Raw genomic sequence first — 19,277 nt, forward strand, 5'->3', positions numbered from 1 at the left:
CGTAATGCGTTGTGGGCACCCAGCTGCGTGACAGTCGCCTGGAAAAAAGCCATTAGTGTGTGCCTTTCAGAGGCACAGGTGGAGAAAAAAAAAGAGGCCATTATCCTTGCTATTGACATTTCTTTGTCGAAAACATCGCAAATACGACACGCTCAAACTTTAAAACATATGATTACACTGTGGAGCTCTTAATTTATGATATTTACTAAAATGTCTAATAAAATGATGAGAAACATTTTACATCTATTGTCTTTCTAGTTGAGAGATTGCTCATTTTGTTTAATATCTGGTTTCCAGCTGTGTTGCAGCACTGGTTTTATAAAATAAAATTAAGTGGATTTGCTAATGTGAACACTCTGCCAACAGATCTATTAAATAATAATTTTATGATCCATATTCTTCAAAAAAGGAGCACTTGAAATGGAAAGAACAATAAGAAGGGATTAATAACAGTAACTGCATACATAATTTTCTTTTCAACTACTTGGTAATTTTTTTGGTAGAGTAAGTTATCGTGATGCATCACTCTAGTGTTAAGATGTGACATAGGTATTAAACATGGCCATCTTTACTGTAATATTATTTCTGCTTGAACTTTGTCATGTTTAGATATAAGTTATTGCATTTGCTGGTGCTGTTTGCCAGGCATAGTTCTACTGAATTTTACATTGTATCAAGCTAGTTTTACTACTGATTTATTTTTCTTGTTGCTGCACATTGGCTCATATTAGTTGTAATGTTGCATTTGCTTGGTAATTTAGATTTACTGTAGCTTGCTTTGCCAATTTCCATTTTTTGTCATTGCTGTTTGTGTTAATTGTTTCATGCTGCTGCATTGCCTTGTCCCTTAGTTTAGCATCTGAGCTCAGTAGATTTAAGTTAGCTTAAGTTGGGGTAGGCTATATGTGAGAATGAGTTGTGATGAATTGGAAGAAATTCATTGAGAAGCTATAAGAAAATGTTTGGCCAAAAAAGAATTTTGAAAGAGGATGTGAACAGAACACAGAAAGCATGCTTGGATAGGATTTTTTTGGTGGAAACAAATTTTGAAATAAGAGGAAAGATCTACAGAACGAAGTTTTGGGTTGGACTGCAGTACCAAATGTCACACTGAAAACGAACCCTCTCTTTCCTTTTGTATTATTCCGCTATGTGTTTATGTACCCTTGTGTATTTGTGTTTTTCCTGTCTTTATGTGTTTAGCTAATAAGATTTATGTTGTAGAATTTTTGTAATATTATGTTATTTATTTTGTAAAGATGTTTAGACATTATTTATTCTGTTTTGTTTTAATGCTCATGTGTGAAGTTGATGTTTCAAAAGTTATTCTGATCTTTTATGTATTTACTTATGTCATAATTCCTGTAACACTGATGTATATGTTAGTTCGATTTTTTTGTAAAGCCCGTATTACTACAAATGTTATCTGTACTATTATGTTCTTTAATGATGTATTTTGTACCTTTGTTATTGTATTCTTAAGTTATAAAATTGTAATTGACACCAGTTCATCAAATTAAGTAACTTGTAAGTTACATCTCACTGCACACGTATCTGTTGGTCGTAGTATATGCACAATATGTGAAAAAAAGAGGACTTTTAGTGTTTGTACGTGTGTAAATAATTCAGCAAGGGACTGGATAACAGCATTGCTGGCTCTAAGGACAATTCCAAAAACTTTGTGAGTGCACAAGTGGTGGTTATGGACTTGCTATATTATCCGCAAGACTCTTCAATGATGATTGTGCACCCGCACAGTCACAACAGATGGCTGCTGGCCATCTCTACAAGGACTGCAGTGGGTCTGCATATTTGATGACCCACCAATACCATTATTTCTACAATGACTACAGTGGGTCTACACCTTTAATGACTCACCAGTACCATTATTTTCACAAGGACTGCAGTGGGTCTGCACCTCCGGTGGTCCACCAATAACATAATCTCTACCAGGACTATAGTGGGTCTGCTCTGTGATGACCTACCTACCAATATTCTTCAAAACTTCGACTGACTCTGGTGTGGGTTTGTTCAGTTGTGGCCCATTACCTGTCTGCATGTCAAGAGTCAGTACTGTCTTCCCGTTGGAAGGACAACACTACTTCAAGACTGCATGGAAATCCACTACTTCCGTGTGCATTTTCTTTTACTGCTCAGACTTTGAGAAAAACACTGCTATTTTACTGTGATGAATGATCAGAACTGTCTTTATGGACTGTGAGAAAATTTTAGCTTTTGACCAACATTGTATCAATAAGTGTGTGCATTTGATTACTTTGTTATTGTAATTGTGAAAAAATTTTAACAAATATGTATTGGCCACTGCCATAACAATTTGTAAAATTTTTTGTGGGGAGCATGGGAGCTATGTAAGTAGGCTGTTTAGGTTTTTTTATTGGTAACGCCACATGGCGCTCTGTATGAAAATCACTGGCTGTACTGTGTGCAGTCTGTGGCTAGTTCGCATTGTTGTCTGCCAATGTAGTGTTGGGCACCTGGATGTTAACAGCGCGTAGCGTTGCGCAGTTGGAGGTGAACCGCCAGCAGTGGTGGATGTGGGGAAGTGAGATGGCGCATTTTTGAGAGCGGATGATCTGGACGTGTGTCCATCAGAAACAGTACATTTGAAAGAATGTATGTCATGAACTGCTGTATATATATTATCATTTTTGAACACTATTGAGGTAAATACATTGTTTGTTCTCTATCAAAATCTTTCATTTGCTAACTATGCCTATCAGTAATTAGTGCCTTCAGTAGTTTGAATCTTTTATTTAGCTGGCAGTAGTGGCGCTCGCTGTATTGCAGTAGTTCGAGTAACGAAGATTTTTGTGAGGTAAGTGATTTGTGAAACGTTAATGTTAGTCAGGGCCATTCTTTTGTAGGGATTACTGAAAGTCAGATTGCGTTGCGCCAAAAATATTGTGTGTCAGTTTAAGTACAGTCTTGTACAATTTTTCAACTTCGTCTTGCTTCTCTGTGAACGGCTCGAGCGGTGCGTGATGTTGACAGAGGCCGGCGGTGAATGGCCTTCAATCCTTTGCTTAGTGTGGGATGATCAGAGTGGCTGTCTTGTGGCAGCCACTACCCTGGATGAGAGTCGGTTGGAAGTACTACACAGGCAGCACTTAAGTAATTAGAGTCAAAATTCGAACAGTCGTTGGGAATTACACTGTGAAACCAGCATCATGTGAGAAATTGAAGACTGGCTTCAGACAAGGCGCAGAATAAAAAAGTCGAATGTCCGTGACATGAGCAGTCCACTGTAATTGAAATCAAGCTATCGCTGAAAAGGGACTCAGAATGTCGTGTACCAAGTGAAAATTAACAAAATCAGATTGGCAGCAAAGGCAGGTGCAGAGCAAGTCTTGAGTAACAAATGTTGAAGCAAGGCTCCAGCATGAGTCAGTTAATAACCAAAGTGACTCGTAGTCGCATTGCCAAACAGCAAGAAACATCAGAGCCAGCAGCTACTTCAGATCATCAACCAGAAGTTCCATATATTAAGATGTCCACCCTCAGAAGTTAAGAGCGCAAGACAGTTTAAGCTCTCCAGAAGCAGCAGCAGATGAGAATTAAACTGCTCCAGCCTCCACGTTCATGGTTTTATTCGTCGTATCCTGTCTCTTGCGTTATCAGGGCGCTTGAGTTACGACCCACGCCTTGTCATTTGCTGGCGAAATGTTAATACCAGCGAACGGAAGATACGTCCTTGACCATCGTCTTCCTTTCGATTCCGAGGTACAGGAAGCTGAATTTTGCGTTGCTGTGCACGTGCCCAGGGCTTAATTCCAATAGTTCCGCAAGCCACCAGCACGTAAGTTGTTTATAAACAAAATTTTCATAGAAAACTCGGGGTGGTCTTCCATCTTCGGAGGCCCTATCTTCCCTTAAGTTTGTTTCCCGTAGGCAACGAGTCCAGCGAAGCAGTTTTGCTATTCTCGTTCCGAAAGGGCGACAGTCGGAAAGTCGTTTCTGCTACTTGTGAGCCATTCACAACAGGGCCTAGCGGATATGCCATTCTCCGTGGTCCGTCTGCTATGTCTTCACACCACTTTCCGAAGCAACTTGATCCCGCCAATAAATACTTATACTGTTCCTTTTATGTGTCGGGTCGGCGCGTCTCAGCAGCGGCTCGTCAGGCTGGTCCATTCACGACAATAGATACACTGCACATTTCCTGACCTCTCCTCCGATCCCTACCACCGATTACAAGTATCCATCCCACTTCATATCAATTCATAGTATTATCGCAGAATATTTAAACGGTGCACTAATGCTACAGACGTTTCTCACTGTTCTGTTACACGTTTGTTACGGGTATTATTTCACATGCACGTTTATTTGAGAGCATTGTTGTTCATTTAACGAAATGCAAATACCTTCTAAGTCGTTCTCCATTTCCGTACGAACAACTGCAAACGAAATTGTCTTGGAAGGAGCAGCGTCACCAGAAAATAATGTGAGAGCAGCGATTACCTTAATACTGCTAACACACTGCCTCAAAAAGATAGTGAAGCGGCCAAAAGGAAGAGGCGGAAACGAAATGAAACTTCGTATGTTGTGAGGCTGTGTATTGTTGTTTGAGTAATAGCCAAACAGAGTAAAATTTACTAAGAACTTGCCACTATGAGCCCGCTCATTAGCATGACTTCGCAGCATTCTTGGCCGCACTGATTGGGTTGAGAACGATGTCAAAGCCGTTCTCTTCTTCTCCAGTATAGTTTCTTTTCACTCTCGCCTAATGCTGGCGAGAATTCTATGGGTTTGCATTGATCAACAATTTTTTTTCCTCGTCGCTAAAGTGTTGATTCTTGTCGTAAAATTATCGACAATTTTTACTGATTTTCTTCGTCGTCAGAATGCTGAATGGTGAAAATTACAATTTTAAAGGCATTTTCTCGTCGCCAAACTTGTGGGGCCAGAACTATTATTAAAAACACAGTGTGGTAAGAGGGGTATGGAAAAGGAGGATAATAAATAATCCTGAATTCTAGATGCATTCCTACTGTGTCTCGCAAGGGGAGGAAGGTAATAAATCACGTATTGTTCTGGATAATGGGGTAGAATCATAAATCAAGTCAAATTCTCTCATCTGCGCTGGAGCCTGCTCAGCTAGCGTGTTTGCATATACCCGTCATCCACATCTAAGATACTGGTTCTAAAATTAAAGTACAGTACGTAAGAGTGCACACTATAAACAAACGTCATTTTGAGTATATTACCCCGGATCGACGTTGGCGGTGGCCTCGTCGAGCACCAGGATCCTGTTGTTCCTGAGTATGGCCCTCGCCAGACACAGCAGCTGCCTCTGGCCCACGCTGAAGTTACTGCCGCCCTCCGTCACCTGGAAGTCTAGCGTCTGTATACTGGACTTGAGCTCCACCTGCGAAATTATCCAAAAAAAATTGCGTGTGTTATTAATAGGGACCTGTCACGACTTTTCGCTTCAACTCCTCAAAATCGTATCCTATTTTTAACTAGGATGTAGTTCACAAATGCCTCCATTAGTATTTAATGTGACGTTCATTATCAGAAAATTAAGAAACAACTATGCAGATTTTCTATCTTCACATAACAACCTTTTCATTGTAAATCAGATGACTTCCCGATCGCATTAATGCATTGGCCCTGCACTAAATCGATCCAGTGCTAATATCTACTATGGTACTACAGGATGGTCCTTAGACATAGAACCACTATTCTATAAAAATGGATGCAAATCATAATTTCAAATGGAAAAAGTGTCATGTCGCATATAAGATAGAGACTTACACGAAAAAAAAAAACAAAAGAACAAATGGTGTCTTTCATTTGAGTGGAGTTTTACTTATTCTCGAGGTATGTCACATTTTGTACAGACCAAGGCAAATACTGGTCATGACACAGTATAAGGTGCCTATTTTTTTATGATGTTACTGGAGGCGTTAATATTTGTAAAGGAAAATGATATATTTGAAGAATTATGGACAGAGAAATGGTTGTTAGGAAACAGTATCTGTGTCTGCGATGGCAGCACTGTGGAGTCGTAGAATCTTTGACAGTCATTAATGCATAGCTGCGGTGTGCAGGAGGCAGGGGTTTGTTGAGTGTACAGTGTAATGCATGGACGCACTTTTGGAACTATGTGAGTTGCAAATTTATTATGAGAAGGAAAGATGACTCAGAACAATGGTTGGATAGCATTAGGACATAAAAAAGGTTCCGAAACGGAGAACAAGGTATTATTTGATGAGGTAAAAAGTTTATTCTTATTTTTGTAAACTTGTATTGTTGGTGCACTTCACTCTCGTCACAGTCGAGGTTTTGGTAATTATTCTATTGATTGGTCTTCTGAGTTAATTTACTGTACCATGGGAATGAACTTTTATATCAGAGTCTATAATGGTTTTCTCTGATAATTTCGTTCCTAAATGAAATTTCAGTAGCTCAGAATTGAGTTACGTGTTTCATTGGCATTCTGTGTCAAGATTATGAACCCAATTGCCCTGGACCAAGTGTAGTTAGTTTTTAACAGCATTTTCTTAGCTGTGGCGGAATCTTGCTGTGTTCCTGTTTCTTCCAGTACTTCATTTTGCAGGTGAGATTCATAACACGTTTCCTTTGCGAAATATAGGTTGTCAGCTTTTTTATTTTACCAGGGCCACATGTCACGGCAGAAATTTTCGTGTGTTTCAAGTTACGTTCTTATACACGTCGACATTACAGTTTTTTTTTCTACAGTTACTTTTTTTCGAACAGTTGACACTGGCCAAGTCTACTGAACGTGAAATTATTGATTTGCTTGTTTATTTGCCTATCAATGGGATTGGTTTTCACATACACAGGATTCTTTTCAATTTCATGTAAGTGATGTGGCTTTGAGTTCAGCAGCACATTTCGGTTGTCAGTTCACAATCCCAGGTTTGTACTTGCGATAACACATACACACACTCACACACACACACACACACACACACACACACACACACACATAACTAAAGGCTACTCACAACAGGCTATGCTCAATGTATTGTCCAGCACACTATACTCGTAAGCTCGTGTTACCCCTGTGTGACGTTTTTTTGATAAATAATTCAGGTCGTTCAGATTTTTTTGAGCACTGCCCAAAAGAAGCTACATCGTGATGTACGTTTGCGTTGAATAGCAACAGTTCCCACTATTGTAATTTCTTAAGGCATATCTTTGAACTTGGTGCAATTTTTATACATCATTTTAATACTATGTTGAGATTGTCTGGAGATGTGTGTGTGGGGGGGGGAGGGGGGGGGGATAGATAAGGTCTCTAGGTATCTTATCGCTTGAAGGACTTGACTTCCGTGGTATCAGAAGGTTCAACACCACTTTTAAGTGCAAAGTGACGGCCATCTTTGATTGTGACGTCGTTGCCCCTGCACCTAGGCAACTCACAAATACTGGCAAAAATGTCCTCAATGGGTGCTGAAGCCAGAACCTCTAGATCCGAATCCATGGCTGAAGGGTGTGCTGGAACACATACATCCCCACTACTAGCAACCTCCAAAGGTACGAACACCGACAGAGCGAAAACGTAAATGGACAGATGGAATGACCACAGTATTGATCACTTTACCATATAAGAACATTTTAATGGATGAAGAAGTAAAGAAATTCTGCTTAGGCCCAAGAAGAAATGCTGAATAAAACAAGAAACCTGTCACCAAATATCAGAAACAAGTTGGAGGAAAAAATTACGATGTTTCAGGTTCATCAAGCAGCGATAATAACCAAGAAGAACCTTCACTTGTCATATCAGATGGCGATCTCTGAGTGGGTGCGGACACATCTGGAAATTTGGCCAAGAAAAATACGAGGACAATTATAGTGGGTAGGAATGGATTAACTATTGCACTTCCTTCAAATGAAACCATATGTTTTGTGAAGCAGTCGCTACTGAAACGAGGAAGTATGTTTGTTCTTTTCGTCTGAGTAACTGAATTTATTTCACGCGTCTTTAATTACAGTAGCATCAAAATTATTTTGTCGAAAGCATTAGTTACAACTACTTAAAGATAAGTGTATAACAGAAAAAATGTCAGTGAATACTTAAGAAGTATGTCATTATAATCCATTTCGTACAAAATACATTTCGTTTAAACATCAGAACAGAGATAACAATCTTTCTCGCTCGAAAGTACTTTGCAGGTCTAAGTATTTAAGAACAAAACAAAACCATTTTGGAATCTGAAGAGCAAATCAGTATTTCGTTGAAAATCCATAGGCTTTGACCACAGCTACACATATATTTGGCATTGAATCCACAAGCTTTAGTAATAGGTCATATGAGAGTTTTTACCATTCTTCCTACTCATTTGAGTAGGTTGTACAAAAAACTCATCGATCCAGTACATCCCAGAGGTGTTCAGTTGGATTTAATTTTGAACTCTGACTTGGCAGCTGCAAAGGTTTCATATTCTTATGTGAAAATAACTTTTTAAATGGCAGGAGGTGTGCTTCGAATCAGTGTTCTGTTGAAATATCCAACTAACTGCCATGTCCCCTAGCGGAGCCAAATTTCTTTCTAAACTGTACACGAAACGATCCTTTGCCACCTATGTGGGCTAGATGACGAATCCCACGTTGGAGAAACATTCCCACACCATGACACAGCCACTATCTACATCTACATCTACATCTACATCCATACTCCGCAAGCCACCTGACGGTGTGTGGCGGAGGGTACCTTCATTACCTCTATCGGTTCTCCCTTCTATTCCAGTCTCGTATTGTTTGTGGAAAGAAGGGTTGTCGGTATGCCTCTGTGTGGGCTCTAATCTCTCTGATTTTATCCTCATGGTCTCTTCGCGAGATATACGTAGGAGGGAGCAATATACTGCTTGACTCTTCGGTGAAGGTATGTTCTCGAAACTTTGACAAAAGCCCGTACCGAGCTACTGAGCGTCTCTCCTGCAGAGTCTTCCACTGGAGTTTATCTATCATCTCCGTAACGCTTTCGCGATTACTAAATGATCGTGTAACGAAGCGCGCTGCTCTCCGTTGGATCTTCTCTATGTCTTGTATCAACCCTATCTGGTACGGATCCCACACTGCTGAGCAGTATTCAAGCAGTGGGCGAACAAGCGCACTGTAACCTACTTCCTTTGTTTTGGGATTGCATTTCCTTAGGATTCTTCCAATGAATCTCAGTCTGGCATCTGCTTTACCGACAATCAACATTATATGATCATTCCATTTTAAATCACTCCTAATGCGTACTCCCAGATAATTTATGTTATTAACTGCTTCCAGTTGCTGACCTGCTATTTTGTAGCTAAATGATAAAGGATCTATCTTTCTGTGTATCCGCAGCACATTACACTTGTCTACATTGAGATTCAGTTGCCATTCCCTGCACCATGCGTCAATTCGCTGCAGATCCTCCTGCATTTCAGTACAATTTTCCATTGTTACAACCTCTCGATACACCACAGCATCATCTGCAAAAAGCCTCAGTGAACTTCCGATGTCATCCACCAGGTCATTTATGTATATTGTGAACAGCAACGGTCCTATGACACTCCCCTGCGGCACACCTGAAATTACTCTTACTTCCGAAGACTTCTCTCCATTGAGAATAACATGCTGCGTCCTGTTATCTAGGAACTCCTCAATCCAATCACACAATTGGTCTGATAGTCCATATGCTCTTTCTTTGTTCAATAAACGACTGTGGGGAACTGTATCGAACGCCTTGCGGAAGTCAAGAAACACGGCATCTACCTGTGAACCCGTGTCTATGGCCCTCTGAGTCTCGTGGACGAATAGCGCGAGCTGGGTTTCACATGATCGTCTTTTTCGAAACCCATGCTGATTCCTACAGAGTAGATTTCTAGTCTCCAGAAAAGTCATTATACTCGAACACAATACGTGTTCCAAAATTCTACAACTGATCGACGTTAGAGATATAGGTCTATAGTTCTGCACATCTGTTCGACGTCCCTTCTTGAAAACGGGGATGACCTGTGCCCTTTTCCAATCCTTTGGAACGCTACGCTCTTCTAGAGACCTACGGTACACCGCTGCAAGAAGGGGGGCAAGTTCCTTCGCGTACTCTGTGTAAAATTGAACTGGCATCCCATCAGGTCCAGAGGCCTTTCCTCTTTTGAGCGATTTTAATTGCTTCTCTATCCCTCTGTCGTCTATTTCGATATCTACCATTTTGTCATCTGTGCGACAATCTAGAGAAGGAACTACAGTGCAATCTTCCTCTGTGAAACAACTTTGGAAAAAGACATTTAGTATCTCGGCCTTTAGTCTGCTATCCACTGTTTCAGTACCATTTTGGTCACAGAGTGTCTGGACATTTTGTTTTGATCCACCTACCGCTTTGACATAAGACCAAAATTTCTTAGGATTTTCTGCCAAGTCAGTACATAGAACTTTACTTTCGAATTCATTGAACGCCTCTCGCATAGCTCTCTTCACACTACATTTCGCTTCGCGTAATTTTTGTTTGTCTGCAAGGCTTTGGCTATGTTTATGTTTGCTGTGAAGTTCCCTTTGCTTCCGCAGCAGTTTTCTAACTCGGTTGTTGAACCACGGTGGCTCTTTTCCATCTCTTACGATCTTGCTTGGCACATACTCATCTAACGCATATTGTACGATGGTTTTGAACTTTGTCCACTGATCCTCAACACTATCAGTACTTGAGACAAAACTTTTGTGTTGAGCCAACAGGTACTCTGAAATCTGCTTTTTGTCACTTTTTCTAAACAGAAAAATCTTCCTACCCTTTTTAATATTCCTATTTACGGCTGAAATCATCGATGCCGTAACCGCTTTATGATCACTGATTCCCTGTTCTGCGTTAACTTTTTCAAATAGTTCGGGTCTGTTTGTCACCAGAAGGTCTAATATGTTATCGCCACGAGTCGGTTCTCTGTTTAACTGCTCAAGGTAGTTTTCCGATAAAGCACTTAAAAAAATTTCACTGGATTCTTTGTCCCTGCCACCCGTTATGAACGTCTGAGTCTCCCAGTCTATATCCGGCAAATTAAAATCTCCACCCAGAACTATAACATGGTGGGGAAATCTACTCGAAATATTTTCCAAATTATCCTTCAGGTGCTCAGCCACAACAGCTGCTGAGCCAGGGGGCCTATAGAGACATCCAATTACCATGTCTGAGCCTGCTTTAACCGCGACCTTCACCCAAATCATTTCACATTTCGGATCTCCGTCAATTTCCTTCGATACTATTGCACTTCTTACCGCTATAAACACGCCTCCCCCTTCACTGTTCAGCCTGTCTCTGCGGTATACATTCCAATCTGAGTTTAGGATTTCGTTACTGTTTACGTCTGGTTTCAGCCAACTTTCTGTCGCTAGTACTATATGGGCGTTGTGATCGTTTATTAATGAGAGCAGTTCTGGGACCTTTCTATAGACGCTCCTGCAGTTTACTATTAGCACATTAATATTGTTATTCCCTGTTGCATTTTGCCTACTCCTATCTTGCCGCGTCTCAGGAGGCGTCTTGTCGGGCCTAGGGAGGGGATTCTCTAACCTAAGAAACCCCCATGTGCACTCCACACGTACTCCGCTACCCTTGTAGCCGCTTCCGGCGTGTAGTGCACGCCTGACCTATTAAGGGGGACCCTACATTTCTCCACCCGATAGCGGAGGTCGAGAAATTTGCACCCCAGATCTCCGCAGAATTGTCTGAGCCTCTGGTTTAAGCCTTCCACTCGGCTCCAAACCAGAGGACCGCGATCGGTTCTGGGAACGATACTACAAATAGTTAGCTCTGATTCCACCCCGCGAGCGAGGCTTTCCGCCTTCACCAATTCTGCCAACCGCCTGTACGAACTGAGGATGACCTCTGAACCCAGACGGCAGGAGTCATTGGTGCCGACATGAGCAACAATTTGCAGTCGGGTGCACCCAGTGCTCTTTATCGCCGCCGGTAGGGCCTCCTCCACATCTCGGATGAGACCCCCCGGCAAGCAGACAGAGTGAACACTGGCCTTATTCCCCGACCTTCTCGCTATTTCCCTAAGGGGCTCCATCACCCGCCTAACGTTGGAGCTCCCAATAACTAATAAACCCCTCCCCCCGTGTGCCTGCTCGGACCTTGCTGAAGGAGCAGCCACATGTCCCCTCACAGGCAGAGCGGGCGATGCCACACGGCCAGCCTCCACATTGACCTTCCGCCTCGTGCGCCGCGAACGCCGCTGAACCCGCCACTCCCCTTGGGGAGAGGGTGGCCCAACCGCGCCCGGTACCCGCGAAGATGTCTCGACAGCAGGGACAGTGGGTGAAGCATGTAACACCTGGGGTGTACCTTGCGACGCACCAGACTCCCCACTGCCGCTACACTCCGAGGCAGCAGCCTGAAGACGGCTGACCGCGGCCATCAACACGCTCAGCTGTTCGCGAACAGTGGCCAGCTCCTCCTGCGTCCGTACACAGCAGTCACACATCCTATCCATCCTAAGGAAACAATTTACTGAAGGGAGTTAATCAACCTTTAACTAGACTGCTAATTCACTAAAGGCGGCTGCTTATTCACTAAACTGTGGTTGCTAGCCCCTTCTTGTAGAAAACAATGAAAATAGCACTACCTGTCTCTGGACTGTATTGAAAACAAACTCTAGCACTACTGGCACTATGGTTGACTACAGGGACTCTCTCTTACTGTATTCAAAACAAACACGAAATCTATGGAACACTATTAAGAGCACTCGAAAATTAAAGCTTCCTAAAAGCAAATACACACGGAAAAAGAAGTGACAAGTAAGAAAAATACAGTTAATACTTAAATTAAGGTAGCTCGCTGCACAGCAGACGTGAAGCAGGCGGCAGTTACGACGACACTGACACTACTGGCACTATGGCTGACTAAAGGGACTCTCTCTGACTGTATTCAAAACAAACACGAAATCTATGGAACACTATTAAGAGCACTCGAAAATTAAAGCTTCCTAAAAGCAAATACACACGGAAGAAGAAGTGAAAAGTAAGAAAAATACAGTTAATACTTCAATTAAGGCAGCTCGCTGCACAGCAGACGTGAAGCACTATCGTGCTTAATAGTCAGTACCTGGTGTTCTCTGTTGTTCCGTTGATTTTTTGGTGGATCTATGTATAGCACACCTTCAGGCGAAAATAGATTATATTTACTTTCATCATTCCATAAAACCTTCGACCACTCTGTAGCTTCCCAGGTTTGATGGTTCTTTGCAAACTACTTTCTGGCCTTCCTACTTTTTGAATGTATGATTGGTTTAGGGGATGGTCGTCAACCAAATTAAATCAACTTTTACGAGACGATGTTTTACAATAGAGACATTTAGGTTCAGTTGTTCAGTCCACGATGCTGCTCCAGATCATCCCTGATTTGTCGAGCCGATTTTCGTGGATCGGCAGCCGACTGTTTACAAATCATTCTGTCCTCCCTGTCTGTTTTTTTCGAGGACGACCTGACCGTGACTTATTGACTACTGTTCCTTTCTGTTTTTGCTGTCGACTTCACACACTTATTAACTGTTGTAATATGCCATAATCTCTAGTAACGCTAGGCTGAGACTTTCCCTTCTTCAAAATATGGAAAATAGCATGTTTCACCTCAACTGAGCGTTCGTTAGGTTTTGACATACTTATTGCTGCTTCTACAAATAAACAAACACTGTTTGAATGCATAAGTAGCAATATTTAATGAATACAATGATAACTAAGCACGTGAAAAATAGTTTTGAGTTAAAAGTGTATGCACTTAGATTGTTACTGTATCACGTAGCTTGTTTACTAGATATGTAACCACAGTGGCGTGAAGCTCTTGATGGAATGGCATAGTTATATGCGTTGCTCTGTTGTGACTGCATGCAAACGATACTGACAACATAACACCATAACTACAAAATACTTCTGAGTGATACTGTTATTGGCCTGATATAAATGTGTGCCATAGCGACTAACATGCTATAAATAGCTATGAAGAGTATGAGTGAAATGAATAACAGATATTGCCTAGGAACCTGTTTTCTTACATTAGATTGTTTATGGTTTTTTTGCAGTTCATGTATTTAGTCAAAATTCATTTCTTTCAAATGTTTTTTCAATGATTTTCAGTACAAATATTACAGCATATTTACGTTGACTGTTAGTCCAATTCACATCATTTAAGATATGCGAAACTTAAGTTTTACGATTGGTAAATATGTTGAACTGGAAACTCCTATAAGAGATATCCATAATTTCGTCAGGTGGCCGATATTGGGAGCAGGGTTAGCCAGAATTAGGGACACAGATTTGAAAAATCCCATTTTCTGTTTTCTTAAAGTCAACTGAGTAATTTTACCCACGAAAAGGTTACACGGAACTTGACTTTTAGAAAATAAAGTAGAATTGTTACTTGCAATATTTATTGAGTTACATCTTCATCATATCATAGAAGCAACAAATAATAGAAAATTGGTATGTGATGTTTGGCGGATGTGCCGTATACGAAGAGGAAACGAATGTCATCAACTTCTTTGTGTGGGGTTTATGGACTATGAGAAAAATAAAATCTGTGTTGGCAGCATTAGGATTCCTAGGTATACGACCAACCAATTAAGTAAAATCTTCAGTTCTGTACAACCAAATTCTTACCTCTTCAAGTGCGTCCCAGAGTTTCTCATCGTCAAATTCCGAGAACGGGTCGAGATTAAAGCGGAGATTCTCAGAGAAGAGGACAGGCTCCTGAGGGATGATGGAGATGTGCCTCCTCAGATCGTGCAGACCCAGACTATTCACGTCGACTCCGTCAATCTCAATGGCACCCTCTGTCGGTGCAAGCCGGAAGAGTGCGGAAATTAGTGATGACTTGCCAGCACCTGTTCTGCCAACGATGCCAACCTACATAGACGTTAAAAATTCGTGAGTTAGAAACTTAATGAAGGTCACGTTCCTACCGAAGATTTTAGAAATTATTTATCTACAACCTTATGCATCGCTTGTATGGTGAAATTGAGGTTCCTGAGAACTGGAGGATCCGTTGGGCTGTACTTGAGATACAACTTCTGGAAGACGATTCGCCCTTGCTGTGGCCAAGCAGCTGGTGGCTTCTTATCTGCTCCAAAAAGCAAACACAAAAAAACTGTGAAAATCCAAAATTTATCAATACCATTCTCGGAGTAGCTGTTGCTTGCCGCAAGGTCCGACGACACATTTTCTAACACATTTTTGACACGTTTGCATTTCGTCTGTTTCAGCTAACAAATTACGCACATCCATCAATTCTGATAATGATTTGTAGTTCACATATTTACAAACTTTAGCTATTATATACTTGAACAATTAAGGACTAATACATTCGTGTTGTGCGAATGAAATGAATTTATGCATGAAACTGATGATGAAAAAAGCTATGTATTTTTTAATAATACTGAAAATTCGCTGCGCAAACTGAAAAAAAAATTAACCCTCTTATCGATCATTTATTTTATATCAAACCATTTAGTAATGCACAGAGTATTAATTAATTACTTTGAATAAACACCATAACTGACACAATGAACAAAATGTGCAGAACTTTTGAAAGGACTCGCTGCACACGTGTCTACGGCAAGGAATGGATTTGTAATAGCAATATCTTTGAAGTTCAGTGTCGATCATTTAAGCACGTCACGTTCTCGGCATGTTTCAGTACTGTATTTTATTGTGCAGCTGAAGTCGATCTCCATTTCACTGGTGTGAAGTTGTCTTGTTAATTGCACTGACTGCATGAGTTGTGTGGCAGCCATACGCAGTGATCACACTGCAAATGTTAATCTTTTGTAGTCTCGATCTGGGCTAGTAGTATCAGGGTATTTTAAAACATTCCTGGAACTGAGTCAAATACTGATGTTTGCTTTCTGGTCTTCTGATAGCTTTGCTTGGTGTTAAACAACGTAGTGAGTCGAAGTAGTGGGACAAGGTATGTACAGGCGCACTCTGCATTGTTACTAAATTTATTCAAGATGGCGGCGATGACGTCATCCAAGATGGTGGCGAGTAGACTTCGCAACAGCGCATGACGTCATCTAAGTTGGCGGATTTTGGCGGGAATATAAGTCAATTCTGCAACCTCCACTAACCTAACCCCCAGAAAAATGGCGGGAAGTTTGAATTTTTGCGGGAAAATAGGCCAATTGGGCTATGTCCACTAACCTGACCCACCAGAAAAAGTTGGCGCCAAATTCAGTTCCAACAGGATGATGGCTGCATCATTTATTATCATTCATTATCATTTATTATTATTGGCCTACCACCACTAGAAAATAGCACCAAATTCAAACTCCAACATGGTAATGTCTCAAAACCTGTACTTATATTTATTATTAATATCATTTATTGTTTATTCGACATGTTTGATTTTCGGCAGGAAGAAAGCCATTTGCATTACATCCTTAACAAAAATCTCTCACAAGTTCAAATTCCAACACTATAATGGATCACACATATGAAATAGTCCACATCCTACAAACTTTGACTGTCACTTATGTTTTTTCACTGCTAACCTATCAAAATCGCGTCAAATAATAAACTATACTTGTACTAACCTAATTCACATCCTCTGATTTTGCAAGGAAAAAGGACTGAAGTCTTTATTTCAAGCAGTACAGTCATCACTTGTTCTCCAACAGACTTAGTACATATCTTCGAGATCGCAACACCCAGTGCACTCACCACTAGGTCCAGACTCCAACTGAGTTTGTTCAAATCATCTCCAGCAGAGGAGGCTACCCATGGCGCCACCAGTCAGCGATCGCTCGGACCATGCGTGTCCAGTGGCGTAAACATGTTTCGCTCGTTCGAACCTGCCGATTCTGACGTCACAATGGTAGGTTGTCCGTTCACAAAGTATATTCATCCCACACGTCTCATGCCAAAATTGTTTGCCTGAGAGTGGGATTTTCCCCCAACATCACAACAGTCAGTTAGCGATCCACCACGTGGTTTCGTGGTGGACAAAGAACACACTTGGCGCCAAAGTTGTTTGCTGGAGAGTGGAATCTGTCCTAGCATCACACAACCGCCGATCCATCATGCGGCGTGCTCGACAAAGAACGCTCTTGCTAAGTTAACTGATTCAAGATCGTCTGCTCTCTCGCGTGCGCATTATAAGCGGACACGCACTGCGCCACCGCCCTGCGGGCATCCGACCACTTACGTCAGACACCCTCGATCGCCACCTCCATACAAGGGCCGGACATAGTCTTCTGTAAACATGCTAAAACCCACATTGTGCATCTAAGCTATCAATTGCCTAAGTACTTAATTGCATTTCAATTTTAATCATGTTAAATAATTCAATTTACAATTTCATGTAAGTATGAAAAGAGGTTCAGTTATCTAATTTCAACTACTTTCTAGGTCCAGATGGCCACCTTTTCCTAGGAACTAGCGCCAAGTTTGAAGTCTGCCAGTAAAGAAAGGTCACTTGCACTTCCGCCACCAACCTTAGAAAATTGTTGCAAACGAAGCTCATCGCCACTAACCTAAGCCTCCAGGACGCAACCTCTTCCTACGGGTTTCTGGTAAAAGGATTCAGCATGCACTAGGCCCTTGGATGCAGGAACGAATGTACTTTATTTAGAGATGGGGTATATGTAACACACACTGACAGGTCCCACACCACACAGACCTGCAAACCAATCCTACATAACTCATTTATAATGCTCTACACACTCACACACACACACACACACACACTTGCTAATTGTAAACAGATAAAAATAATATATGGCACAGCCTACAGACATTCAAACTGCTCATAAATAATGCAAAACATTTACGTCCAAATAGCCAAACAACTGCCAATTTTCCGAAATAATTTCAGTGCAGACCTGCAAACTGCTCCTAAATAATACAGCACAGTGATGTGTAGACACACTAAGTACTCGTAAACAATTCATATAGCGCATATGAAGGCCTACAGACCCGCTCCGGAAATAATGCAATCAACACGCGCAAGCACAGTCCACAGCCCCCTGTCCACTGAGTACACAGGAGGTAGCGATAAGTGACGTATACCTCAGATGTCTAACCACGCACAGCCCCTGCTTGGCTTCTGCAAGCATGAGGTGGTGGCACCTCTCATTCATACACAACACCTGAGAAATTCCTATCCAAATACGTGTTCACCTACGCACACGTGCTGATGTGATCGGGCGGGAGCGCAACCGCGAGCTGCAGCCAAACCCAAGCCAAAGTCGTATCTAGGCGCCGTTAATGACTGGGCGTTTATTTACACACAACGCGCACTCCAAGCAGAGCCGCGTGCATTCGGCCTTCCTCCCTCTAACTGCGGTCAGGCAAAGACGTTTCAGAACTCCATTCCACAATAGCAGAACCTGCTTTCCAACCATAGCGATTCTAACGGACCATAAGTGACGACTGACGGACACTTCACCGCGCGCGCAACGACCCCCGCAGCCACAACTTGGGCCCTGCACGCTCCGTCGCAGCCGTCAGCCACCGCCGAACACCGGTGACAGTTGCATTCCAAGCAGCGCTCACACCAGTCATATATTCGAGGCATCTCCAGGTGCCGCTTGTCTCTGCTGTTGAATGCAGGGTGTGTTGACACACACACGTTTAACCATACTTAACTACCCAGCACGGTTCTCGCCTCGCCGCGAAACGTCTGCGTGACGACTCGCCATCTAAAACGTTCTCAACATTATTCTTACGTCACATCTCTTTGCCATAAATAAGAGCCAAGTCGACCTCTCGGGGACTGTATAGTGCCCCAGAAATGGTTAACGCTTGCTTTATTCATGCCTCAGCTTGTATGCACGAAAATTCTTCCCAAAACAGAACCTGTTTACCAAAATGTCACCTAATCCAGTCTTCCTCCCGAACATAACGTGATAGCCTTCCTACTCACAACATACGCAGATGTTCCCACCGCACCTATATCACATCACAATCAATCGAGCATTCTCATTAGCTCTTATCGAATTTACCAGTCGAATTACTAACGCCGTAGGTATCGAAGCACCACACACCTTTTCTTTCTGGGGCTCTTTCTCGTTATTTTGCAAAGATTGCTAATTTGCATGGACACTTCCCTCAATCTATACACCGCCAACCTGTTATTTCTTTCTACAGACGCTGCACTCAATGGTAATAAACTATTTTACATTGATAACCATTTTTCACAGACAACTAAACATCGCAAAGTTGTGTACAGGTCATCAAATATAAACGATACTCTCAAGAATATTGGACCGTCAAACCGATCTCCAACCAGGGAATATACCATCGAGTACCGTCAATTTTCGCTGTACTTC

At 41.9% G+C, this 19,277-nt stretch overlaps 1 protein-coding gene across 1 annotated transcript in view; it reads right to left on the bottom strand.

Annotated features, from left to right (window-relative positions):
• Nucleotides 1–19,277, bottom strand: part of LOC126157785 (ATP-binding cassette sub-family C member 4-like) — a 241,759-nt gene that overhangs the window by 24,508 nt on the left and 197,974 nt on the right. Inside the window, exons 17-19 of the mRNA XM_049916399.1 lie at nt 14,943–15,070; nt 14,611–14,856; nt 5,226–5,386 (exon numbers count right to left, since the gene is read on the bottom strand). Coding sequence (XP_049772356.1) covers nt 5,226–5,386; nt 14,611–14,856; nt 14,943–15,070 — 535 coding nt within the window. The remainder of the gene's footprint in view (nt 1–5,225; nt 5,387–14,610; nt 14,857–14,942; nt 15,071–19,277) is intronic.

Source organism: Schistocerca cancellata, chromosome 2 (genome assembly GCF_023864275.1).
Source record: "Schistocerca cancellata isolate TAMUIC-IGC-003103 chromosome 2, iqSchCanc2.1, whole genome shotgun sequence".
Taxonomy (NCBI): Eukaryota; Metazoa; Arthropoda; class Insecta; order Orthoptera; family Acrididae; genus Schistocerca; species Schistocerca cancellata.